The sequence below is a fragment of the Pundamilia nyererei genome, unplaced genomic scaffold (genome assembly GCF_000239375.1).
Source record: "Pundamilia nyererei isolate P.nyererei 1_Seehausen unplaced genomic scaffold, PunNye1.0 scaffold00104, whole genome shotgun sequence".
Classification (NCBI taxonomy): Eukaryota; Metazoa; Chordata; class Actinopteri; order Cichliformes; family Cichlidae; genus Pundamilia; species Pundamilia nyererei.
In genome coordinates this window covers 1,876,937-1,903,947 of record NW_005187505.1, presented here as the reverse complement: position 1 = coordinate 1,903,947, position 27,011 = coordinate 1,876,937, and the positions used below count along the sequence as shown (strand labels likewise).

The window sequence follows — 27,011 nt, the reverse complement described above, 5'->3', positions numbered from 1 at the left end:
GAGTTTAACTTAACTAAAGCCAGATTATGCATCAGTTTCCTCTTCTTTATGACATCTACTGAACTTCAGAACACATTCTTTTAAACATGTGCATATTAATGCATTACAGGCAGCAACACAGAGCTGAATGAGCTGTAGTAAGTAAGCCAGACTTTCTCTTGCCCCATAATTTATAAAATCCTGGAACTGGCTGTCAGATGTAAAGTTTAAATATCTCCCATAAAAGCACAATAAAGACTTGAAAAGTTCCTATTTGGACAGCAGCACGCTTTCAATATGATTAGCTTATTAAATAAATGACTTAAAAATATTCGTACAAGGGCGTAAGACATGTTCTACAGTGTTTAGAGGAGACTGCCCCAGAGACCTGCTTGATTTCATATAAGGACTGACTGCTTGTTTAACTCATGACACTGAACACACTATAAGGTAAAACCATACGTGTATGCATTAATCTTAAATATTTGTTGATGTCATTTGGTAAACTCAACAGAAAAGGAGGGGAGGATAAGGTGGGTTTGGTCTCTGAAGGTTTGGGTCCAAAGAGTTGATGCCATAGGAAGCCACTTCATGCAAAGAAGCCAAAACAAGCCAAACAGAACTACTGAGCTCCCCCTGAAGTAATTACCACAAGTAGAAACTTCAAAGAGGACACTTTCCTTCACAGTACAGTCAGACCTGTCAACCCGCAAACACTTACCTGAGCTTTGCTTTATTCTGTTATCATTCAGATGTTATTTGAAATATTTAGGATAATGTTTTAATGCGTTTTAGAGGTGTGGAAACCACCTGACAGGCGTGTACTGCAAAAGGACAGTGTCCTGCTGTGAAAACCAAAGAAAGACACCCTCCCCACTCTGAAAACAAAAAGCTCTGGGGAGGCAGAGGGGGGCAGAAAGGGTTGTTTTTCAAAACCAGTGATTGCTGGACGGCTGGACACCTGCCTGTCTATGGGTGCGGGGCAGAGCACGAATGGAGCATGAGAAGAATGGGGTTGCAAGGGGGGAGGGGACAAGGAGGAGAAGAAGAAGCAGAAGAGGAAAAAGAGAGAAGAAGAAGCAGGAGATGGTGGTGGACAGACGGACGTGGCTTAGAGGTCGACGGTGGGCAGCTGGCTGCAGGCCGACTGCGAGAGCTTTGCCACCACACGGGCCAGGGCCCGGTTCTCAGCCTGCAGCCGCTCCTTAACCTGGCGTAGGGCCTGAACCTGCTTTACCTGGGGGAGGTTCTGCAGGAGGGGAAAAAAGAAAAGAAAAAACCAAACACAACACAGAAAGAACAAAGAAAGAGGAGGGGGGACGGGGCGAGAGTGGCAGGAGAGGAAACATGTTTGAGGAGACAGAAATCAAGAGAGAAAGGATTAATGAAAGACAGGACAATATAAATTAATAGAGAAGAGGGGCCGAGAGAAGGACAAAGGGGGAAAACAGAAAAGGAAGACTGTTAGAAAATGGGGGCAGATTTTGGAAATTGAAGGAATGATTAAGAGGTTCAGCTTGATGCTTGTCGACAGAATGGAAAAGTGACACTGATAAGATCGGCCAGCTGGCTAAGCCCTAAAAATAAACACTTTGTTATCACAGTGATGGAGAACACATGCTTGCTACGGTTTAATAGATTTCCTCTTTTCTTAGCTAAAAAACATTTTCCCAAAAAGAAATACTTAATTAATCATCCTTAAATGTTAACAGTGGACAAATATTACAGCAGCTGACCTCAGATGTGCCCTGAAGAGCAGAAGGTGAGATTAGCAGGTGTACAAATGGAGACAGAGGTGGTTAACTGTGCCGGTCCAAATATAAAAACCTAAACACAACTGTGCCTAAGATTAATATATATTTTTAATTATTCATTTAATATGCCAAGAGTGAGGTGTTTTAGTATGAGCGAGACTAAGAAGCTACACAAAGAGGGATGCACTGCGACTAATGTTTAAAGTAACAGCTAACAGTCTAGTTTGACTTTGATATTTTCCCTGTTTTATTTCCAGGGATACAAAAAAAATAATCTTATGCAAAAATAAAAAATAGAAATAAAAAATAAGTATCCTATTTCAAAGTCTGTCATCATTTATCATCCCTATATATGATAAACAAAGCTGGTGACTCCAAGTTACTCTTTTTTTCTCTCTTTTTTTTAATTACCTGCCATATATTCAAGAAAGAATTGTCAATTTCGATTCATGACTTCTATTAGCTTACAGTGGTTCTCAAAGGCTTCACCAAAGAGTCCTCTGACACATTTGGTAATGTTTAGCTACTTGTCAAGTGATGCTAAGTCTAAACTAGTTAAAAGAGTAAGATTACCTCCCCTGTGTGAGGGGTACCTGGATCCAAATACTCTGAGCGGCAAGTGTAGCAGTGTTACTGTCTGTCAAAATTATCTGATTAGGTATATAATATGCCATTTACAATTTTTTAATTCAGTATGTGTGTGCTGGGTACCTTAAGTTCCTCCTCCATCTCAGAAATCTTCCTTTCTAGAGCTCTTCTTTCCTGTTGGGTGGAGGAAAGCAGATTAAATCTGAACCACGACACAAAATAAACACTCCAGTGCAGGCATGGAAGGAGAGGTGTAGGAGATGGTCGGGATGTAGTGGTGACAGGGCACGCTTGAACACAAGCTTATCTAGTGAGGCATCTGCAAGCGGCAGCCAGTTCAAACTTATACATTCAATTCATTTAAAGCCGTCTAAAGACTGGAATGAGTCGAGAAACAGGGATGAAGATGTTTAGAGGTTGTGTTTGATGGTTATAGCTAATGAAATGATTCATGGGCAAGGATGTCAAATGTCTTTAAACCCAAAAGACAATCCTATAATGTAAAAGGCGACAAGGAAAGAATGACTTGTATGATGACAAAATGTTGCTTAGATTAAAGCATGGGCTTAAAAATAATGGATGATGTGGCTACAGGAGCTGCAGCTGAAGATGCCAAAGCCATTACAGAAAGGGTGAAAACACACATGCACACGTTTTTATATAACAGCAATTTAACAGCCTGCAATTATTCAACTTTCTACAGAAACTGAGGTAATTTCACACACTTTCACACACTGGAAAAACAAAAATAAGCAGTCTTGAGAAGTGGTGACCACACGCTGCCTCTGAGGTTCAATAAACAGGTGAATGAAGAAGGTGGCAGTGTTCTGGGTGGCGTGGAAGGAGGGCGGGCTTCCCTTTGACCCTCAGCTACGTGAGAGACGACAGCCAGCAGCAAAGAGGAGACTAACACAAAAACTCAGGGTAAGATCATACCACCACCCAGATGATATTGGGGCCTGCTTGTTACCTTCAGACATAAACCCATTGGGGCAGTGTTACTGGGATGTTTAACCAAAGTAACTGAAATAAACTATATTTAGTCTGAGACACACAAGTTATACATGTTTTTAGTAAATGTGTTAATTTAAAATAAAATAAAAAAGGGACATTTGCAACAGAAGTGGGTTATTACACTAGCTCATTACCCTTTTCTCCATCTCAAGCTGTGATCGGTCAGCGTAGCGTTCCTGCCTCTGCAATGGGAAACAAAACTGTGTCAGAAACCTTTACAATCCCATCAGGATGATTAGCCATCCCATGAAGTGCTTCTCCATACCTGTGTGGCCTTCTCTAGTTGTAACTTCAAGTCTGCCAGCTCCAGGTCTGTGTCACGTAACTGAGCCTTCAACTTCTCGTTGTCAGCTAATGTTTGCTCGTAGAGCTGAAGAGAGGACCAATCAGATCCAACAGTCAGAAAGTGCAGCAGTCAAACTATTTATAATCAAAGATTTGTTGAGACTGGCCTACCCGCTGAGAAATGGGGCACATACATAAGCTTTGGTTTGCATTTTTAGCTTGTTTTTCTGTTTAGTTTTAAGCTTTTAAAAAAAGTTTTTGTTTACAAAACCAAACCTCAGAGATGCGCAGACATCCCAGACTCAAATATGCACAAAGACCCTGCTAAAGCTCACTGTGTTAAAAACATTCCTTTGTGTTTCCAAAGCAAAAACCTGTGTTACATTTATTTTTATTCTTGTTTAGTCAGTTAACTAAAATGCATTTTTATATAATTCATTTTACTTTTAATTAGAATAAATTTGGGCTTGAGGCAAGGTTTTATTACTCTACCATCTGCCGGTTTAGGCAATTACAAATTAAAAAGGAAGCCTATGTTTTGTTAATTGGTGCATGTGCAGTGCCATTGATACTTTACAATACTTGCACAAGACAACAATGCTCGGTCCTACTTATGTTGGACCTAACATCGGTTTTTGACACTGTTGACCACCACATCCTCCTTGAAAGGCTTAAACACTGGGTTGGTGTATCTGGAACTGCCTTAGAGTGATTCTCCTCATATCTACATCACCGATCTTTTTCTGTGGTGGTCTCCGATTTTAGGTCATCCTCAACCTCCCTCACTTGTGGTGTCCCTCAGGGTTCGGTTTTGGGGCCTTTATTGTTCTTAATACATCTTCTTCCCAGCATATAATGGGCTCTTTTGAGGACATTCCTTATCACCGTTATGCTGATGATATTCCGTTGTACATCTCTTTTAAACCCCAGGATTTATCTAAGCTTTAGCTTCTGAATGACTGCTTAGATTCCATCAAATGTTGGAACATTGGTAAAACTGAAGTCCGCATATGCACTCCGGACATATTTTTATCCCAGATAGTGAAAGCCTTGGTCCTCTCTCAGTGTATCTTAAATCCTCTATCGGGAATTTAGGTATCACTTTTGACTCAAGTCTTACATTGGATGGGCATGTGAAATCTCTGGTTCTGTCTTGTTTTTATAATTTAAGAAATGTGGCTAAGTTAAGCCCCATTTTATCTCGCTGTGAACTGGAGATTGCTATACATGCATTTATTTCCTCATGTTTGGACTATTGTAACTCGTTGTTTATGTGTCTAAGCAAAGGTTCTCTGGATCGTCTGCAGGTTGTGGAAAATGCTGCAGCTAGGCTGTTGACAAAATGCGCCAAGTATTCAGTACACTGGCTTCCTGTTGAATTTAGAGTACATTTTAAGATCCTGGTCTTGACATCCAAAGCCTTGCATAGACCGGCACCATCCTACATCTCTGATCTGCTACAGCCCTATGCCCCTAGCAGGTCCCTGAGGTTATCTGATCAGGGCTTACTTGCTATAAAACAGACTGAGAACTAAGGGTGAAAGAGCTTTTGCCACTGTGGCCCCGAGACTCTGGAACGCTCTCCCTCATAAATTAAGAACCCTGGACTCTGTAGTTGTTTTTAAAAAACAACTCAAAACTCACCTTTTTAAAACTGTTTTTGGTTAATTTTTTGCCTGTTTTATATTGTCCGTTTTACTTTTTTAGTATTTGTCATCTTATGTGCAGCACTTTGTGATTCTGTCTAGAAAGGTGCTATAGATATTTTTTATTATTTATTTAACAGTACTGTGCTAAAGTCTTAAGATTATTATTATTACTATTAGGCCTCACTCCTTGGAAGCAAAATGTAAAGAAATGAAGGATGTCTCAAGACTTTTGTACAATACTTTGTTTACGAGTTTGAGTTCTTTTGAAAATAAATACCTTCTTGTAGTCAGTGGCGTCATCTTTATCCAGTCGGCTAGAATACGGCCTTTGACTTTCACCGTAGCTACGGGTAAAAAGAGTGTCATTACGCTCTAAGGATGAAGTGCTCTCATTCCTGCAACAGTAATGACAGGCATTTGTTTAAAACACAAACACACAAACACAAAAAAGGAACATAACATGTTGGAGGGGAAAACCTACCTGAACAATCGGTCACTCTGTAAGAAAGAAAAACAAAACAAAAAGTTAGAAAGCAGTTTATTCTGCCATATGATGTTTTCAGTCGCTACACTTGGAAAAAATGCTAAAATACTAGAAGATTCAACTCTGATAGAGGGTTTCAAAAGAAAAGAAGAAAAAGAAAAACGAAAACACTAAACAGTAGGATGGAACCAGTTATTTAGACTACAGCACCCGACCTTCACTCCCAGCTGCTCTGCATGCACATACAGACACAGTAACAACTAACAGCTGACAGGCCAGCTACAGCCTTGAGGTGCCTGCACTGTGACTCTAGGTCTGCTGTGCTTGTGTAGTGCCACAGCCATGAGAATTGGGGGGGGGGGGTGTGTGTGTGTGAGATAAAAGCTGTAGAGCTAGCTCAACATTATTCAAGGAGCAACTGGAGAAAGACTTTGAGGACAGACTCTGGAATCAAACTGGCTGTTTTTTTGTTTTTAAATGATGTCTTTAGCGTCTTATCTACTGATTAGGAATCAACCAAGCATTTTGTTTCAGTACCAACATTTATCAGGATGACCTTAGATGAGCTTAAACTTAAAAAATATTTGCAAACTCAGCTCAAAAATAAATTTTTATGCCTGTAATTAAGAGAGACGAGCTGGAATGAAAGAGTTTTTCCTGTACATTTCTGGATAAGGGCTCCTTTCCGATTTGGTCCACCCTGTTTACTGTCCTACAGGAAGTGATGGTAAATAGCTGTTGTCTCTCTCTCTCTCTCATTCCCAGGATCTCTGTACTCAAAGGAAAACTGTGTGTTCGCTATTATGCTTCAAAAGACACTCCCATCCAAACAGGAAGTGCACCCAGCCAACAATATTTTCACAAAGCTGCCCTCTCTGTGGCTTCTAAAGACAGTATGAATGCACTGGATTCCACTGGTTTTTTTAAGTTTGTCACCAGAAGCCTTTAGGAAAATTCTTACATGTTATTTCTTGTTCGTTTTAAGCTGAAATTCTGACTTCATTTGTGGAGGGGGAAAATAAAAAGGGTTTAAATTTCAACTTGGGAAACCTCAGCATGTCATTTAAGTGTGTGTTCTGCCTATAAAAGACCTGCATTTCCTTCCTTTTGTGCTTCTACATGTTTTAAAAGCCCACTGATCTGTTGCCGAGTGAGCCTTTGGTTTGCAAGGTCACCCTCATACACCAGACAATCACCGGAAGGTGGAAAGGGGGAGGACAATAAGAAATTCAAAGACAGGAGTCCAAAAAAAGAAAAAGAAAAGATAAGCGGTAGGAGAGGAAATCATAGCTGTACAGCACAGAGTAATGAATATCAAAGCCTAGTCCACTTCCTTGGCCTTAACTACATGAGATGAGGCGAGGAAGGACCAGAATAGTAAATAAATGCAAAAGATGAAATAGACGTCACGGGATACAAGGAGAAGAGGGATGGAGGCTGGAGGGCTTCTCCTTTAGTCAGTTTAATCTACTTTCTCTCCTATGACCCGAGTTACCTGTGGCTCTCCCTTGGCGTTGCCCTCCTCCGAGTCCGACTGTTGATCGGGGTCATTTTCATCACCCTGGAATTTAAAAAGATATGAAGGTTAGGTGCTGCTTTGGGCCATCCAAATGATCAAAGAAACACCCGAAGCTGTGCACGAGTTATGAACTGTGCACTTCACAAAGAGTGCGATGACCACTTCAAAAACTGAGCTCTAAAGAGAAAGCTTTGCACACTGTGCAAATCTCTTACATCCTGACTCCAGAAGGACACCCCAGTGGAACGTCTCTTTTCGCGGGGCCGCCTGCGATCCCGTATGGAGCGGGGCTGAGACTTGTCCTCTCCCTCCTTTTCCTCCTCCTTCTTGTCTGCTTCTGCTTTCATTGAGAAGAAAGTCAACAATTATCGGACAGATTATGATTGTGTCACATAAAGAAACCTAGAGAATTACATCCATGGAGAATTACATCCATGGAGGATTTCATCTCTTCTCTTGCAAACATATTAAAAAAAATAAATAAATAAATAAATAACCGGATGCATGTTTTTGAACTGTGTGCATCTGTGTGTGAAAACATGCCCTAGCCTGCGTACAAAACAAGGACTTTAATGCTGTGAGGTGAAACTGTTACCCTGCCACCCTGCAAGTTTGCAGTCTTCTCTTATTTTGAAAGCTCAGTCCTTAATCAGCTAGCTCTGGCCTTTCTGTTGAGAAGGCATCCTGCTATTTTGGGGAAAAGCTTGGTCACAAGTCTGTCACAGTTTCCTTCAGCTGCTTTCAATTTTCCAAGGACACTTCATGCATTGGTTTGTTTAATTGAAGAGGTACTTAATTTAAAAGACAACCCAAACCCCTCCTGTGTCAATGGTCTAAATCAACATTTGGCATATGGCCCATGTGAAAACAGTGGAGACAGTTACAGCGGCAGGCACGTACGGGCTGTGCCTATATGGCTTTATGTGAGAGCACACCTCACCAAAGATGGCACAGTTTTAAACAGGAGGGATTAGCAATCCCCTTGAGGCAACATTAATAAACATCCATTTGCCCAGTTTACTACAGAGCAATTCAAATCTGACAGAGTGCAATGACTGTTTAAGATCTGAAGACATGTGTAGTGCTGCCACACACATACAGCCATGCTTTTATGTGCATTCAGTTTAAATTTGAAGACTTTTCCTCATCAAACACAACCACAACTTAAAAAAAACTTCTCAATACCTGTATCGGGTATGAAAAACACTCACCTTTTTCTGTATCTCTGGAGGAACGGCTATAGGAGGAGGTTATCCCCGTCAGACTGTTAGGCCTGTTGAGGGAGCTAGAACTGGAGGACGTGGTGCTAGAGTAGGAAGGGGTGGAGGCAGTGCTGACTGAGGAAATGGTGGAGGTGGAAGAAGATGAAGGCCTTGACCGCTGGGAGAGAGGAGGGTAAGATGAAGAGGTCAGGCTAGCTGTAATATTTAAATTATTATTATAAAATATTGTGTCATTTCAGTAACACATTATAACAATATAAACATTTAAAATATGTACCTCATCGTAGGTGCGGTACTTGTATCGGTAATCATCGTCCTTCGTCTCAGTCTCCTTCTTCTCCTCTTGCTTTTCCTTGTCCTGCTTCTCTTTCTCCTCCTTCTCCTCCTCCCAAGTCTTTGTGGTACGACTCCTGCCGATTGTTTTCTCAGCCTCTTGTAAATCAGTCAGAGTCACACCCTGAAAGAAGGAAAGTCTTTTTTAAATTTCTTTCTTGGATGATTTTTAAAAATTAAGTCTTATATTTGCAGATTCTATACATGCTGCAAAATTGGTAATTAATTAGTTAAAAAAAAAAAAAAAAAAACTGGTCGACTGATCCAAGCAAAGTTTTTTTTTTAAAACGGGGACAAAGCTCACATTCTGTAAAATGAGCTCTTGGTACAAGAGCTGCCTGTGTACACAAACAAAAAATAAAAGTCTGGGCTGTCTCAACAAGAATAACAAGTCTTATTTGAACAGTCTGTGGCCATAGAAATACAATACAAACCAGGAACATGCAGAGGTCATCATTTGTTAACAGTTTGTTTTGATGTGGGAATCCACCTTTATTTGGCTTATTAGCCGTTTGAGCAGTGGTGACTATTCTGATCATGTTAAAGCAGGTTTCCTACAACTGAAGACTCAGACCAACATTTAAGAACAAAAGCTGATGGGGATTTTTTTTTTTTTAAAAAGAAGGAAAAAAAGGTCAGATTAGAGACATAAGTTATGTTTTTGTGGTTTGGTTGAGGCTCTAGTTGTAGGTTAAATTAAACATGTTCCTATGAATACCAAATTCCCATTTTATTTACCCTTCCTACAGATAACATTATAAAAGAATGGTTTAAAGGCAGCATGTTATACTCATTTACTGGGTCTTAGTGCAGTTATATCACTGCATTTTTGCTCCCTTCCCCCTGCTGGTAAACCAACTTTCTTCTGGTTGGCTAGCCCTTGTAAGCACAAGGCTAGAACAGCAGGTGGGTTGAGTTCACAAACAGAGCTTTTTGAGATGGCCATATTAGGATATCTGCTCTTACTGACATCATACAGAGCCAAGGAGTAGTAAAAACACAGTTGAGCCTGACATTTTGGCTCACAGGGTTATGGGTCATTAAAAGGAACATACACCTTTGCAAACATAAGAGATGAGGACTCAGCATATTTAAGGTGATGTGGTTTAACTAACCTGGGTGGACCTCCTTGACTGTCGAGCCTGTCTGGAGCGAGCTTTCCTCTGAGACTCCGACTCCTCATCTCGCTTTGGAGTCAAGTATGACCTGAAAGAGACACAAGCAAAATACACAAACACAGACACAGAGGTTAAATATTTAGAGGAAGTAAAAAAAAAAAAAAGAAAAAGAAAAAAAGAAGAAACAAACCCCTCCTGAATGGGGAAGTTAATCTACTTAAATATGCTTCGTACTTGCCCTCATGATATTGAGCTTTACCATTCATTAAAGAAACAGGGGTCACTAAATAGGCTCTCTAATCAGCAGAAATTGCATCCAACTGTACAGATTTGCTGATAAAGTATTAACACACCTGCTCACACAAATACATGGGGCATTTACAGGTGTAAACAAGACTTTAGCAGTGTTTTATTTCCACCTTAAAACAAGCTTGCAATGGAAATGCGGTTAAACTACATGTAGAGAGCCAGGCGTTGCTTTCATCTGACGTGTTTTCAGCTCTTATTTAGACTACACTGGACTAAATCATCATGCATGTGACACAGGTCAACCTGTTAATGTGATCCTGCTAACCTTCAAAGACGCAGTCACATCACAAAATCTAAATATAAAGATTGAGGTAAGACTGTGTCACTGTGCGCTGGGAAGTCCTAGAGTGAAGTGTTAAAGACAATTTAATACTTTGTATCAACTTAAAGTAGCAGGTTCTCTTTTTACTATGGGCTTGTTCAGTGTCAAGACTGGAACCCATTAATCCTCCTTACACATCCGTTTACCTCCACAATATTGCTGTGCTTGTGTTTTTACCTAATGTTACATTTCTTTTCTCTGGTAGTTTATTAAAAAGGTTAATATTAACTGAGGAAGCAGTCAGCTGCAGTGTAGCTTGGCTGGAGTAAAGGACATCCATGCTTCACTTTCACAGGGGAAATTAAAAACAGCTATTGTAAAAATCACTGCTGTCTGCTAGATATATATTTGTAATATAGCAACAAAGAACAGATATGAGAAAGAGAGGGAAAAAAAAAATCTTGGTCATTTTCCCTCTAAGCCAGGATTTTTAAAATAATGTCTTCCTCGTGTGTTATATTTGTAAAATGAGATATATACCTCTAGGTTTAAACGTTCCGGTACGCGAGCTTCATGCCCAAAAGGCAACACAATTTGGGAAATAAAACAGTAATCGCTCGTCTCAGGCTGAAACACGCTTCTATTGGCCACACAAAAGTATGAACTCATTCAGCCCAGAATGGGGTCTTGGCCTTGAGGAAAATGTGCTTCTTCTGCCCACGTTCCTTATAAGGAGAAGTCGCTGGAGCAGTTCAGGCTCTGAAGCAGCCCGGCCCCACTCCCACCGTGACAGGTGGCTTATTTCAGCGTTGCTACAGGAGGACATGCACTGGACCCCCACTCAAACATACACATGCAAGCACAAGCTCTCTGCTTTCTCACTCCCTCCCCAGAATGTCTGCACAGAGTCTAAGAGTGAACACAAACCTACAGAAATGGAAATGATGGTAGCTTTTCTTCATGAAATAAGTCTATGGAAATGCTGAAAGTCTCCTTACATTTAAACAGCACCATAAATTTGGTGGACAGATGTGATTGCGATAAAAAAAAATTCACAAAGTTTAATAAAAACTAATGAAATCGATGTTTGAGTAGGTGTTTGGTTTACCTGCGTCTTTCGGTGCCAGTGCCAGTGGTAGTGGTGGTAGACGTGGTGGTCGTAGTAGAGCCAGTGTTTATAGTGGGGACGACAGCAGCCGACTCCTTCTCCTTCTCCCTCTCTGCACTCTCCTCTGACCAGTACCTGTTTATACACACACATTTTAAACAGATTCCCTTTCAGCTGCTGTAATACAAATGCAACAATCCTAAGCCTGTATATACAATTCAGGGCCAATTACTATACATTTTCTTGCCTGCCAGATGATCGTGTCAGACCGTTTGTTATGAAACCACTTCGAGAGTTAGCTCACCATCTTTTTTTTTAAGCACTTTGCTACTCTCTGGCTTTTGGTATCCACCACTTATGCTGCTGAATTTTAACAAAATAAACAAAACTTAGTAACATGATAAAGTGTTTACATTTCCACTACAGTAATAATACAGAAAATAAAGAGAATAAAGAGAAAAAAGGCAAACTGTTCAAACTTTGAGGAACTTCTGGAAATTGGTAAATTTATCATCATGGACATGGCTATCAACTAAATTAGAAGACAAACTATTATACAAATATAATACATGAATATGTGGTGAAACTGACCAGTATTACCGCTGCCTTCTAGCTTGTTTAAAGAAAGAGTGCATGACCTCAAATGATAACTGTATAGATTCATTCATTCATTCAGCTGCAGCTGAATTTCTCAACCTGAAAAGAAATAAATTGTACCTGCTGGTGAGACTGGTGGAGCCAGTGCGAGTGGAGGAGGAGCCCAGGCTTGAGTACAGGCCACGATGGCCCGTGGGCGAGGTAACAGATGAGGAGGTGGAGGTGGTCGTGGCGGAGGAAGTGGTCGAGGAGCCCAAGTCCTCGTGTCGTCTGCCGAATGAGCCGCTGTGGAATAAAGAATCATCGGCAAGATGGAATGAGATGCAAGTAGAGCCGTTTGATTGTGGCCAATCGTGGTTTCCACTTTTACTTTAATAATTAGGATGGAGACATGAGTTTATCAATTTTGGTTTTTTTCCTTTTTCATTGCACTGTATAACAACTAGTGTCCAACTAGTTTACTACACTGCATTGATGGTGAAGGCACATTAGGTGGGAGCAGTGATTGTTGTTAAGAAGGGACAGATGATGATGTCTCACCATGGCATTTTTAGTTGCAGTGATGGCGCTACATCCAAACAAATTTTTGTTTTATATGACTTCTATGTTTCTATTTAAATAAATAAATAAATAAATAAAATCCCCTCTTACACGAGTGTTTTTAAACAGTTCCTGGGACATTCACACTTCATATGAATGTCTGGAGAAACTTCACAGTGACCATTTACATACACGCGGGATGCCACTGATCCCAACAACAAACAGTTACTCACTTGAAGATGCTAATACGTTCTTCTCCTTGTACTGGAGTAATGCACAACTATAGGGCGGTAAATGTAGTCGATTACCATTAATCATGTTTTAAACCACAATTCTAACTTTACTGAAAGTTGTAACCAGCAGATAAATAAAAAGCCTTCCAACATTTAATATAACAGGGAACCCAAAACACAAGGTGGTCACTCCAGCCGAGCAGAGATGCAGAAAGTGAGAGAGGACAGGTGACAGGTGTAGAGATGGTGGTGCCTCGGTGAGGCTGGTGTACCTGCGGTAAATGCTGTAAGACGGGTAGTGGGAGGTGGGTGGCTGCCAAGGTTTAGTATTACAGGTGTTAGGGTCCAAGTTGGAGGTTGACGAAGACTTGGCTGGCACGTCCCGCGTGCTGCCGCTCCGCCCTAGCGCTAGCGTATGGGAAGTGCTAGCGTGTTGGCAGGCAAGTGGGCGAGAGAGGCATGTTAGCGGTGAAGGCGCACACATACAGACATATATACGCAGAGAACAAAGAAACATACATATTTAAGACTCTAAAGCTTTGACACACTGTTTTGTGCATTCATCTCATTTGGGAGAAGGATGATACTTTGCTGTATTTAAAGAGTTAAAGGAGGATGAGATACATCTAAAATCATCCAATTGTTGGGAGATCTTCACCATTTCCCCCCTTTTCAGAATTAGATTTAAGGATGTCTTGGTTGGAAACATCGAAACTCAGAAACAACAAGTTCCAAAGCAGCTTTTACAACTTGAAACTTGAGTGAGTTCATTAGTGGCTCACAGCCAGCATTTCTCCCATACGATATAAATGCAGCACAAGTCCATGTGCAAGTTCTGTGCCACAAACAACCCTGAGAATTGCTTATTTAATTGATTTATTAGATTGTTTGAGGCTTGTAAAATATCTCAGTGGCACAGCAACCTGACAGGACAAGTAGAGTCATGCAAAAGACTCTTTGGCGGTGACAGAGAGGCGCTGGGCTCATTTGCATGGCTTTCAGAGCAGCTGCTGCAAATGCAAGCATGTACATACACATCTCTGATGACATCACTAAAAGCAAATTTCCCTTCAGGTGACTGATAAATTCACTATTGATGATCTACACAGTTAATTTGGTTTCAAAGCTATGAAAGGCACCCGTATGATGGACACGACGAGATTGGGGTGGAAAGTTGTGGCAGAGGTTTGTACTACAGCCGAGGCTAACCTGCGCTGGTAGCTGGGGGTTCGGATGGTGGAGGCACTTCCTTCACTGTTCTTCAGGTCGTCATCCCAGCGTCGCCGGGTGTAGGAGCCGCTACGTATCAGAGCAGTGGAGTCCCTGGGAAACCACAAGCTAGAATTGTACCCCACGTTTCCACAGTAACATGTATACTAAAGGAATAGGTCTCCCATTTTTAAAAATTGTCCTTAATGTGTTTCTTGATTACTAAATCTATCACTGTACATCTAAAAAAAAAAAACAAAACAAAAAAAAGCAGCTGCTTAAGGCCACACCATGCACAGCATTGGGGCACCCAGCAGTGAGCAACAGGAGCCACACAATCCAATGCATGTTTGCACAGGGCCACGCGTCTCCAGGGATTCACCTGTTTTCCTTCTCGTCAATGTCCGAAGTACTGGCCAGTCTCCTGGGAATGGTTGGAGCCACATAGGCAAGACGGGTTCCTTTATCCTTTTCCTGCAGGCAGCACAACAAGCAGGACATAGCTGTAAAGGAGCTTTGTAGTATTGCTACAAGAAAGCTCTGTTACCACAATAAAAAACACAAAACCTTTTAATTAAGAATCATCTACGCAACCCCGCCTACTAAAAAAACCAAACCAAAACTGCTTCAATCCCTTCTGACCTTCTCCTTGTCTTTGTTGTCCAGAGATGTGGAAAGGCGAGGGCTCGAGGCCGAACGCATAACCCCAGTGGTATCCTTCTCCCTCTGTGCCTCCTTGGTGGCAGTGATCTCGGCCAGCGCTCCATAGCTGCCCGTCTTCCTCAAACCCAAACGCCAGGACGCTGGAGACTCATCCTTCCTCTCCTCCTCCACTTTAGTTGAGACCTTTCCAGCAGGCTGAGTGACCTGAGTGAGGAAAGGACAGCAGTCTAATTAAGACCTCGTTGACCATTTAGAAGGACAAAGATGTTTAGAGGTTTTTAGTTATCGTGGTAAGTAACGCAAAAGTCAAACAGGTTAAAAACAAGTCGGATTAATCCATAAGGGCTGCAAATTTTAGATTTTTTTTTATTTCAGGTGGAAACTTTATTATTTTTAAAAACATGTCAGATGTGACACATGACCAGAATGCCTCTTCCTGACTTCAATACTCTGTAAAATACACTCCTGGTTATATGCCATTTTCAAAATATGATGACTTCAATAACTCTTACAGCCTGTGGAGGTTTTGTCTGAAAACAAAGTTTACAAGCAGCAGAAGTTACACAGACGTGAAATGAAAGCATGATCAAGACAGTGCATTTGGTGATTACAAGTGGAAACGCCATGCTAGGGTGATAGGTGAAAAGCAGCTATTGGCAGCAATCAATCACGATTTTGGTTTTTCCACTGCGCGTGGTTTGTCATGCCATGAACATCCACGGTTAGGTAACTGTTTTCCCCCCCATTGCACCACAGAGGAGGGGACAGGTACCAAAACTATTCCTGTTTGTTATTGCTGCACATTTTATCAGCCTGTGTATGAGGGGCAGAGGCTCATACGCTGCAGCACTGTCACCTGTGTAGCTTACTGCACGGACGAGCCCTACTCGATCTTCAGCTGATAATATAACGATGTTTGGAAACTAAACCACAGCTGTTATTTCACCACATTATGTCGGCAACTTTGTTAATTTTGGAAAATTTTAAACAACTTCTTAACAAGAAATCACAATAACTGCCTCTTTGTACTTATTGTGATACTAATTATGTAATCAAAATATGAGGATGAATCCTTAGTGCAGGTAAATTAGCAATTTACCTGCTAGTTAACCTCTGTTTGTTCTGCGGTTTAAATGCATTTCCTACATTTTATTTCTTCACAATAAAAGCATCCTGTTCAATCACCAGTGGAAATTTTTTAATGTGAAACATGAAATGTTCAGTTTATGCCGTTAAACTAGTGGAAAAACCCTATATCGCCTGGATCAGGTCAGAATGGTTAGGGGTGTTTAGTGCTTTATCAGTGCACAGGTGCATGTAGGATTACAGAACAACTCTGGTGCACACCAAGGCCTCACCATAAGTTTTTTGGGCACTAGAGAAATGCCAGTTTTGCGCAAACCTTGACGCCACAATGCAGGACAGCCTGGCTCCGCCACAGGCATGAGGGGAGTAATACATTCAAACTAAAGCCAACCAAGACAAGAGCCCAGGGTGAGAATGATGCAGAGAGAATGACAGAGGGAGGGAGGGCATGGAGGAACAGAGAGGTTGAGACAGAATAAGAGAAGCAGCAGCAAAAGAAACACACTTTATGAGCAAAGACAGGCATTTTAAAGCCTAGTCACACCACACAATGCTCACTGACATTAATGTTCTCAAAATAAGTGACAGATGCAAACACTGGAATTTGGACTTTGCTAACTTATTAGACAGAGGACATTGTGGTTTGAGTGAGAATCAGGCTTCAAATAAGGACAGGAACAAGAAGTTTATCTCAAGAGAAGAAGCAGAAAAAAGAAACCAAAAAGGCTCTAGATGGGTGATGAGACAACCTCCCTTTTTTTCAGGTTCATTCAAGGGCTAAAGTCAGGTTTGGAGGTGGCATCACATATCACAGACTTGGGTGCCTCAAATTTAAATTTTAAGAACGTCCCCTACATGTGCAACATGTTTGTTTCACACTTCGATCTTGCTTCCTTATCGTTTGCTTGCTTGTGTTTTTACAACTTTTGCTTTTCTGTTCTAATTGTTTTAACCTAGAACAAAGAACATGAAGCACTAATGACAAAAAAAAAAGTTTATGATTACATTACATATTTTTGTAAACACCAAATATTATAATTCACAATATTTTAAATGCGTTCAATTAAATCAAAGAGGAAAACCTGCCCTTGGGGAAACTCAGAGGGTTCACTTTAGAAAAAATGCTTGGCATTATTCTGCCAGCAGAGGGCAGCAGTTTCAAAAGTGGAACATGACTGTAATTCAAGGCCTAGTTTTACTTTTACCACCCAAATGCATTTGTCTGTACACTTTGCTCCAACCTTTAGAACAACCTACAACTATACTGCAGAATTTTCCAACCGTCCCTATCCTGTTGCCATGTTTGTTAAAAGCTACTTATATTTATGTTCTCATTCAAGCCAGACAGAGCTATTAATTTATATTACTCATTAATTTAAACTACAGAACTGTATATGCAAACACCTGACTGCAAAATCAGGTTTTTGTTGCAAAGGGAGAATAAGTAATCCCCATCCCCTTTCTCCAGACAGGGCAGGACGGCAAAGAGTTCCCCGGTCGTACCTTTTTAACTGGTGAAGTGGGGGTCGTCACCTGGTTAGTTGGGCTAGTTGGAGAAGACACCGTGACGCTGGTTGGTGTTGTGCTGTTGCTCACTGCTGCTGAGGGCTTGCTCTTTTCTGCTGAGGTTCCCACACAAAAAAAAAAAAAAAAAAAAAAAAAAAAAAAAGGCAGACGAGAATAGTCACAATATGGTTTCTTGACATATTCTTGACATGCAGAATAAGTATAAAAGGCCCAGGAATTACAGAATAAAATTGGTACTTCATAATTAAAGTTTTGGCTCAAGACTTGAGCCAAAACACCACAAGTCTAACATAAAGATCATACAGTACCTGCTTCAGTCTCTGATTCTGAATCTTCTTCTTCCTCTTCTTCACTAGAGCAGCTTGATTCATCCTTCTTACCCTCCTCTTCTTCGTCCACTTTCTCTGGCTCTAAGGTCTCGATGCGAGGAGCGCTCTTCTCGGGCTCCAGAAGCAGCGTTTCTTTGCTAAAAAACACAAATGTAACACTGTTAGTATAGTACTGCAGCATCATTAGAGAGTAGGGCTCACAGATAAGCAACGTGAACTAGATTTTTAGAGTTTTGAGTTTGGTAAACTGAAGACATTTTCCTTCACCCCCTGGCTTTAGACAGTTTGACTTTCTGGCCAATTGCAGGAAGAATAAGACGCTACTCTCATACATGAAAGCAAGAAAGAAAGAAAAAAAAAAAAATTTAGAGAGAACACTTGACAAAGTGAGATTGTTCTCCTAAAGATATCGTCGTACCTTAGCTTTTTTGATTCAGTTAACCATTTCCATTCATTACTTCTCATTAGAAAGTTACCTCTTGATTGGCTTCAGTGATTGATTGTTGTCCCCAGTGGTGGTTGTTTCAATCAGAGGAGATTTCTTAACATCTTTCTTCTCACTTCTCAGCTGGAATTAAGATGATAACAAGACGCTCATGAGTCCAGCACAGGAAATGAAATTATACTATAAAAATTAAGACATGTTTTCCTGTCATGAGAAGGTTTCTTGGAATCTTTCAAGAATTTTGTTCAGATGCCAAAGTGACTCACCAGATTTTGTTTCTTCTGTAGTTCTTCTAAGTATCCCAGAACATCTTCATCTGCTACATCAAAAGCAGTCTGACCCTGAAGGGAAACACGTAAGAGTTAAAGACTGCACTTAACCTAATGACTGCTTCTAGTTCTAGTTCCTCACCATTTTATTCATGATGTCCATGTCACATAGATTCTCAACCAGTATCCTACAGGCCTCCTCTTTGCCCCAGTGTGCTGCTGCATGTAGAGGAGTCCAGCCATCATAGTCCTTAATATTTACATCATACCCTGCTTGGATTAAAAGCCTACAAGGAAGACACAGGGAGGGTGAATGTGTGGAGTGAATGACTGATTTCATTCTATAAACTGATTTTTCAAAGTGTTGCTAGGCTTCAAGCTCCGTTGTGCGTCAGTATTGTAACCCCAGGTCACTTTTATGAGATACAGATTCCCCGAAAAAACAGAGACGTAATCTGAAAATCTTAGTCATCCCTTAGCAAAGCTCGGTGAGGCTAGCAAATATTTCAGCCAATAAATCTGCCACGACGGGGGAAACATTTGGATCTCTGTCCCGTGTACGGTAGTTGTGCTAAACATCAGAGATCTTAGAGCTATCTATGGCAGCAGAGTGTGCTGGCTGGCTTCCCAGACCAGATGGACAGGCCGTTGCGGTTTCTATCCTTGAGCAGTGCAACTGTATTAACAACCCACAGTGACAGTGTCAGAACGAGGCAAGATGACAAGATGCAGAGACCGAGATATGTCTTGTATTACCGATGAAGCTAGGCATCACCACCGTCTTTACTATAAATAGTGTTCAAATAAAGTAACATACAGGAGACACTTTATGTACCAAAGTGTGCTTCAACTGTTTTACCGTCTCTGAGGGCTACTGCTTACTTTAAAACCTCGACGTATCCCTTCGCGGCGGCTACATGGAGCGCCGTTCCTCCAGATTTCGTATGCCGCACGTCTTGGATCTGGCCGCTGTTGAGCCACTGCCGGGCATCCCTCAGCATGATGCGCTCCTCCTCTTTCCGGGCTGCCTCGATATCAACCCCTGGAGAAATGGAGAAGCATGATAGTGTACAGACAGACACCCAGGGATTACCTGCTACTTAGGAACAAGCTGCCCGCTGCAGCAATGAACCTAGAGAGAGAACAAGACCCAATTAGATCAAGATATTTATGACTTCTACTTGTTTACATCCAGAGTAAGGTATGCAAATGTTTGGAACAGGTTGCATTAGTGACCTATTCATATTCTGTTGGAGGGGACGGGACCATTAGTAATAGCAGCTGTCTCTCTCGCAAGCTGCGCAGAATGCAAATGTTGAATATTTGTTCAATTCCGCGCCCCTTAATAGGGATAATGTAGCCAGTGTAATTCACAATAGCAAATACTGTGCGTCAAAGGGACCACAGCTGTGTAGCAAAGGTGCAGCTTTCACAATTCTCAGATTAGCCTACTCTAACTGATGAACATAAGCGACAAATATCAGCTGAAAAAGTTAAGGTATGAAGTCCGCCTGGTTGCTTTTATATTGAAAACATTTTAGAACAATATAGAAACAAAAGTACCTATGCAGACACTTAAATCTCTTGTATTGGTTTGTCCTTTTGAGGACCTAATGTAATATCTGAATGGCTTGGCCTGAATGAACTTTTCACCAAGTTTGTCAGCACTGCTCTAGATTACAGCCAAGACAAAACAAAATATTTCAGCTCTGATGAATGAGATGAATTTTTAGGCATTTTCAAACTGCACTTTTATCAAGCCAGGCACTGTTGCATTTCATTGTTAGAAACTTTCTATGGAGGGAACTAGACACAACATGGTTCTGCCATGCTCTGGTGTCAGCCATTTCATCTGCTCTAGGGAACAGCTTTGTGCCAATAATCTGTCAATGTAACAATACAACGGCGGCTGCGAACACTCCAGCCGGTAAGTGGCTCAATATGTTGAAGCTATATGCTGCATGCAGAGCAGTCTGTATTGACACGCCTGTACTGTCTTGATGACACCTGGTTGGAGCGCAAGACTGTCTGAAATGCTCTGCTGCACGATCTGAGAGAGATAAGTACAATGAACTGTATAAACAATGATCCAAAAAAGGGTCTGGGGCAGAAGCCAAAACTTCAGCTGGTCTTCTAGGATTTTGTTCTGCACTCGGGGAAACATCACCACTCATTTCCTGACAGCGTAGAATGATTTAAGACCTCAAGCTTTTTAAAGCAATGAAAGGACATCTGTGTCTGCAAATCTGCCATGAGGAAAGGGCAGTCAGAGGAAAAGTCTACGTTTACCCAGAGGTTTAGCTTCAGCTAGCTGGAGAGGAGCACGAGAAGGACATTTGTTTCCTAAACAAAGTTCGCCAGACACAGAGAATTGGTTTCCACTCTTTCAGGTTTCTGATAATGGGTCAATGAGCATTAAATATCATAGAAAAAAAAAAGAAAGAAAGAAAAGAAATTAACCCACACTCAACACAAGCTGAAACAAGAGCGGTCCAAGACTGCGTGTTTCCAAGCCTAAGGCTGAATATTTACTTCACACAATGCAGGACATGTGAATCTCCGAGATATTTAAAGCTCATTAGTGGTTAGTGGTTTAATGTCGTTTCCCTGAGTACAACTGCTCGTTTCACGCTAATAAAAATGAAACTAAAACAGGAACATTGAGAACAATAAAAACAATTTTAGTATAAATTTCATATTTTCAATAATTACAACATATGGGGTCTTTGGGTTATAATATGTGTTGCAAACACACACTTTGGAAAGGCAACTGACTCCTTTATGTCGACATCAGAGGCTCAGACTACATATATGCACAAACATCTCCTCGTGCCAAAGGTGTTGACAAATTTTACCATACTGACAAAGACTTAATGTAAATCACATTCTGCAGAATTTAAGTTCTAACAACCCTCCCACATCTGGATTATTAAGAGCAACATTTTTTTGCATTTTAATTTCCTAAGATTTTGTAAAGGTATAAGACAAAATGCCCAATAAATCTTGCACCTGGGAAAGAATTATTCCAAAAATCCAAGTGGTTAATGACACATTGAGCAAGTTGCTCACCCTGCATCGCTTTGAAAACGATGGCTGGTCGCTGGTGGACATTTAAGGCCCCGGTTGTCTAGGTTACACTCTGTGTTTTCTAATCTGTGATGTGTCAATCACCAGTATCGTGCACTCTCATTGATAGTCCCTTCAATCTCTCACCGCAAAGTTTATCACGGGATCTGCTCACTCTACATTGTCAGTGTTTTTCTTTCTGGTCTAACTTCATGTCAGTAACTTTCTATGATCTTTGGCCACAAAGTCATTGTGGATTGCTTACCTTGTAGACGCAGCTAAAATGTGCATGCAAATCTGTCCGCATCTTTTTGAGTAATCTTAAATGTACCACAGAAAACCACCATGGCACAGATAATTATGTTGCACATTGAGAGGATTAGTAAGCTAAATTCTAAGAAAGTGAAACCAAACAGGAAGAAAGTGGATTTCAAAGTTTTATGTCAAAGAGAGCAGCTTTGGGACAAAGACTGGGCCAGTTGACTCACTGTCATTGTGTCCTTCTCTGACCTGACAGTTCTAATAAAATGCTGTCACGGTTTTTACTCTTTAAATAAATATCAGCCCTTTAACATTGATTGTCAAAAGAAAAACGCACTACAACAGTGCATAACTTTCCAGGCAATTTTATGAGTGCGTTTAATATCTACCTGGAAGTGTTCTGAACCAAGAAGGTAACATTAATCAGACTTTGCTTTTTCCAGTGTTTGGAACAAATCTAAACCTCAGTAGGTTGGTTTGGTCAATGAAGAGGTGAACCAACTGAGGCTTGGGAACTGATGGTGGTCTTATGGCCTACCAGGGAAGTTCAATCAAGTTGATTAAGTATGACTTATTTATGGAAAACGAAGAAAACAGGAGTTATTAATTAGTGATTGAAAAAAAAATTATTCCTTCTGAAAAGAAAAAAAAAAAAAAGGTCCAAAAACCACTGTGTTAATCTTGGGAATTGGGACAGGTCAGGCGAAGCAACCACCCATAATCTCCAGAGAAGGAGCCGGCACTGTGTCTATAAAAAGCAGGGAGTAAAATGGCCAAGTAGGACTACAGAACAAGAGGCGAGTGGAAGAGTTGGCAGCAGTTCAACTTTGAGTTTTTACAAGGGAACAGCACATTTTCTACCTGAGCAAAAAGAAGATAAAGAGAAAGTCCACTACACCAAAAAAGGCATCGTGTCCCACTTTGCCCCGTTACCACTTGACCAAGAGTTTGTGTGGTGAACCCAAAAAGAAAAACTTTACAGAAGCCCACACCGAAGCAACCAAAAACCCAACAAGTAAACAAGTAAAGACAAGTCAAAAGAAATCAGGCTACATTTTCATCTGAAGAAAAGCTGCTGCCAGCTAAATCCACATTCCTCCCTTCTTATGCTAACAGGACCTTCAATCAATTGTGAGGCTGTCCACTTTCAGTCCATTACAAGGACAGGCAGCAGCTTGCTTGCTGTGGCTGATGGAGAACACAAGGAAGATGGCAGCGCACGTAAATCATTGGCCCAATCAGGGTCAAGGAGAGCATGGAAGGGTTGTCCCTGTAAAGGCGAAACTACGGTCAATCGCTAACAAGTTTAACCTCATGACTGGCATCTCTTTGCGAGGAGAAAAATCACATTACAAACATACAGAAGCGTTACACAACAGCTGGTTGCATAATGCTGCCCGCCCTACCTCTAGCATAAAGGGCTGAGCTGTGGATTGTCTGCAGCTGCCTTCAGCTTTGCAAATTCACTTTGCAGCTGAGTTTTAATCTTGCAAGCACTTTATGCAAGACCGTGTTTATAATTAAATTCATAATATCCACATATTGAAAATGTATTCAGTAATCTGGTTTAAAAAAAAAAAAGAAAGAAAAAAAAGACTGAAATGTGCAATGATTGTGGGGGAAGCAGTGCGAGGATGAACCAGGCAATGCATCCATCATCCATCGGGCAAATCAAAACTGACAGCAGCCACTGGCCAAGACACCTGACGACTGGGCGGGTGCAAACTCCCCTGACATTACATAATATGGCGCAAACAGTGCTCTAGGTTCAATTATCACTGGATGCCACAAGCTCTCAAATATTTGAATCCTGAATTAAAGAGAACAGAGATTGACAGCTCAGAAAGCCTTTTCTCAACAGACTGTTATAGGGGCAACTTAACGCCTGAAATTTGTGCAATTCTACACACTTGCAGAATCTGACTACCTGTGTAAGGTTTCAACTTTGAACCTCAGCGCAAACTATTAACTAAAGTGGTCCAAGACTACATACGTCCTCAAAGACTAAAAATTTACTCCACAGCATGCATGAGTTCAGTCCCTGGATCAAGAAGGGTGTATATAGGCAGATTTATTTTAGACATTTTCTTGAGAACACGCCCACCAGTATTATTAACATGTATGCTAAACCTTCCTTTAATAACTTTAAAGGTTAGTCCTTTCTAAGTTGGATCAAGCACCACCTTTAGTAAAATATAAAAATACATAATATTCATGCACCTTAACCACGATGTGTACCTAAGAGAACAGCAAGCTAGCCAGGCGTTATTAGTGAAGCCGAGGAGCACCCCCTCTGGCCTCAGGCCAGTTAGCATGTCTGTGCCTGGCCCCTCACCACAGGGAAGGGCCTTTCATCAAGAGCGCCCCGACCAAAAATAGTAACACCTGACGTTTTGCTTTTGAATCATCACGAGTGCTCGTAACACAAGTGGATCACAATTCTATATTATGTAAGTTTTTTAGTCAAACAGGCAAGTGGAAAACAGCAGGCGACTGACACCCAGTGAGAATTCAGATCCTATTTGAAAACATACTCATACATGCATGAATACAAATGGGGCCCCTGGCTGCTATGTTACCTTCAGCATGTCACATGATTAAGTTGGAACAAACAACAGTGCTCAAATATGAGGCACTTACAGTGTGCAGACACTAAACTACAGCAACCAAAAGCTCAACACCCATCTGTCTCCATTTCTTTCTTTCTTTCACATTTGGGTCCTGCGCTGCACCATCAATCACTACAATCGCGGAAACACTACAAACTGTTGGCTGATTTATTTGTCATGGCTGGAGACTGGAGGTGCAGGTATTCTGGTTGAGTTTTTACCTGGACACAAAACTCATCTGTGTAAAGTCTGCCACAAATTTTGATGGACATTATTATTAACAAACCATATGTTGACTTTGCTTAAAAACAGTGGTAAAAGGAGGTGCAAAGCCTTGTCCTCTAACCCAAAAGATTGACTACAGAGTTGTTCAGGCCTTAACAAGTGGGCTGCTAAGGGCCAAATTAATCTCTATAGCTCTGTGCCAGATAATTAATATTTGCCAAGAGACACTAAAAGCAAATTATCCAGTTTTGGTTGTTTGCTTTTGTTGTATTTACGTGGGGTGTGGGATAGTAAGATTAGAGCTACTGTAGACCGAAAACAAAAGGACTTATTGTAAACCTATATAAAAGGGTTCACTTCTGCATAAATAATATTACTACAAACTAGGAGAGCAAAGTTCAACATTACTGTAATACTGTACCTTGCCGGTTGATCTCATTCTGCAGGAGCTCCTCCATTGCCTCCTCTTCGGCAATGTCCAGAGGCGTCTCGCCCTCACTGTTTACAACTCCTACACTGGCACCCTGGCTGATGAGATACCTACAAAACATCACAAAAACAAACAAAAAACACCACAAAAAGAGTTAAACTAGTGGCAACAGAATATTTTTCAGAGCAATCTTTAAACTGCAAGTATCAGCTGTATTACAGGTTGTGGTCAACTTTAGCTCTCAAGGGTTTGAAAATAGGCTAAAGGCAAAAGTGCCCTCCTTGAACAAATGAGTAAACTGTTCAAAATGAGACGTGCAATGTTTTTCTTGGTTCTGTGCCAACATTAGCCAATAGCTACACCACAACCTGTGTCTCCAGTTTAGACAGTCATGACCTTCACATCATGGTGTGTTTAAACTGTATTGGGTCCTCTTCCGGCTATGTAAACACTGAACATACCACACCTAAGAAGCTAAGAAAGTAGTGATGGCGAGGAGTGGCAAAACCCCGGTCCATGTGTAGTAACAATTAAATCTGCAAAATAACTGGTCAATGATGATGAAGCATTTCCATTCTGAGAAGGCAGTTCTTCACCAGGAGCAACGGATCTGCTGGAAGACACCTCGACAAGATTCCCAGTTGGAGATGCACTGAAGCATCCCCACAGTATAATACTGCCACCATCATTTTTCACTGATGGGACTGTGTTCTTTGGGCCGTACGCCTCCCTCTTCTTTCTCCCAACATAAGCAGCATCTCTGAGCTCTAGTATCATCTCAAAGGACACGCTTCAAGCAGATATGTTTCTCCAGGAAGATCAAGGTTTGGGCCATGAAACCTTCTATAAAGAACACAATTTAACACTGCATTCATGTCTACTTTGTTACATTTTAAATACTACTCTCAATAGTCACTCAAAATATGTTAACCAGTCTACATCTTGAGTTCAGCTGCCTCAAATTAAAACTGTGGCACAATTCAAGGCCTTCTCATTAGACTTTAAACACGCACAATCCAATTCCCACCCCCCTGAAATAGCAACTACTGACTTACTACACAGTTACATTTCAAGGTTTTTATCTCTTTTTGATTGCACTTTCTATTCTGCCTATTTTAGCTTGGCTTTACTAGTTTTCCTGGCTTTGTGGTCTGGAGCTTTTGAACCAAGCCTACAATTAGAAGGCTGTGATCACTTCTAGGGACAGATCCAGCCCTGCTTTGCAGTTCCCGCTGTTGTCAATGAAGATCCTGGGATTAAAATGGGTCTACTGAGAGCTCACCGCCCACATCAGGTTGTCGAGTTTCTCTCCGTGACATGATGTCTCCATTAGTCACCAGTATGAGGATCGGCACTTGACCTTTTGCTTCAAAATGCGACAACAGAAAGCTTCTTGTTTTCTGTGCTGATGTCAAGTTCAGGCCAGCTGAATGCAGATTTTGCTGCTCTGAGAAGACCATTTGGGCAGTTCAGTTAAATGGCTAATGTAAGATGTTTTTCCTCTGATGGCTGTTTGTAAACTTTGGGAAAACACCAGCAGTGAGGAATACATTCTTAGCCAGGTTCCTGTAATGCAACACAAATAAAGCAGGTCATAGCACTCTCTCAATAAGCTGAACAATGAGCACGACTGAGCTCCATCAGCCCCCTTTAGCTAGTTTAAATATCCTATGATAACATCTCTGCCCTATGAGCAGTCTTCTCAGTTGAAAAAAAACCACTATGAGCAAGAAAATGCTTGAGTGAAACTTCAGAGCTTGATTCCAGATACAGCAGGTGACCCTGATCTCTCCATATTTGATTACATCACAGATGTACACTCATAACAATGTGCAAGTTATCAGATGGGCTGCCGCTGCTGTCCAAATGTGATGAGAATTGTTGTACAGGCTATGAT

General features: G+C 41.1%; 1 protein-coding gene across 11 annotated transcripts in view; it reads right to left on the bottom strand.

Moving 5' to 3' along the window:
- ppp1r12a (protein phosphatase 1, regulatory subunit 12A) overlaps positions 1 to 27,011 on the bottom strand; it is a 54,731-nt gene that overhangs the window by 2,304 nt on the left and 25,416 nt on the right. Inside the window, exons 3-26 of one of the 11 annotated variants that reach the window (XM_005740859.1) lie at positions 25,106 to 25,224; positions 19,406 to 19,565; positions 18,666 to 18,810; positions 18,521 to 18,595; positions 18,286 to 18,377; positions 17,789 to 17,946; positions 17,457 to 17,575; positions 14,847 to 15,071; positions 14,587 to 14,678; positions 14,205 to 14,318; positions 13,268 to 13,420; positions 12,343 to 12,507; positions 11,626 to 11,760; positions 9,944 to 10,034; positions 8,773 to 8,952; positions 8,484 to 8,652; positions 7,488 to 7,612; positions 7,249 to 7,314; positions 5,751 to 5,767; positions 5,547 to 5,664; positions 3,601 to 3,705; positions 3,470 to 3,517; positions 2,445 to 2,495; positions 1,217 to 1,228 (exon numbers count right to left, since the gene is read on the bottom strand). In XM_005740859.1, the coding sequence (XP_005740916.1) occupies positions 1,217 to 1,228; positions 2,445 to 2,495; positions 3,470 to 3,517; positions 3,601 to 3,705; positions 5,547 to 5,664; positions 5,751 to 5,767; positions 7,249 to 7,314; positions 7,488 to 7,612; positions 8,484 to 8,652; positions 8,773 to 8,952; positions 9,944 to 10,034; positions 11,626 to 11,760; positions 12,343 to 12,507; positions 13,268 to 13,420; positions 14,205 to 14,318; positions 14,587 to 14,678; positions 14,847 to 15,071; positions 17,457 to 17,575; positions 17,789 to 17,946; positions 18,286 to 18,377; positions 18,521 to 18,595; positions 18,666 to 18,810; positions 19,406 to 19,565; positions 25,106 to 25,224 (2,734 nt within the window). The other 10 variants (XM_013912863.1, XM_013912868.1, XM_013912864.1 and 7 more) reach the window with 10 other exon arrangements.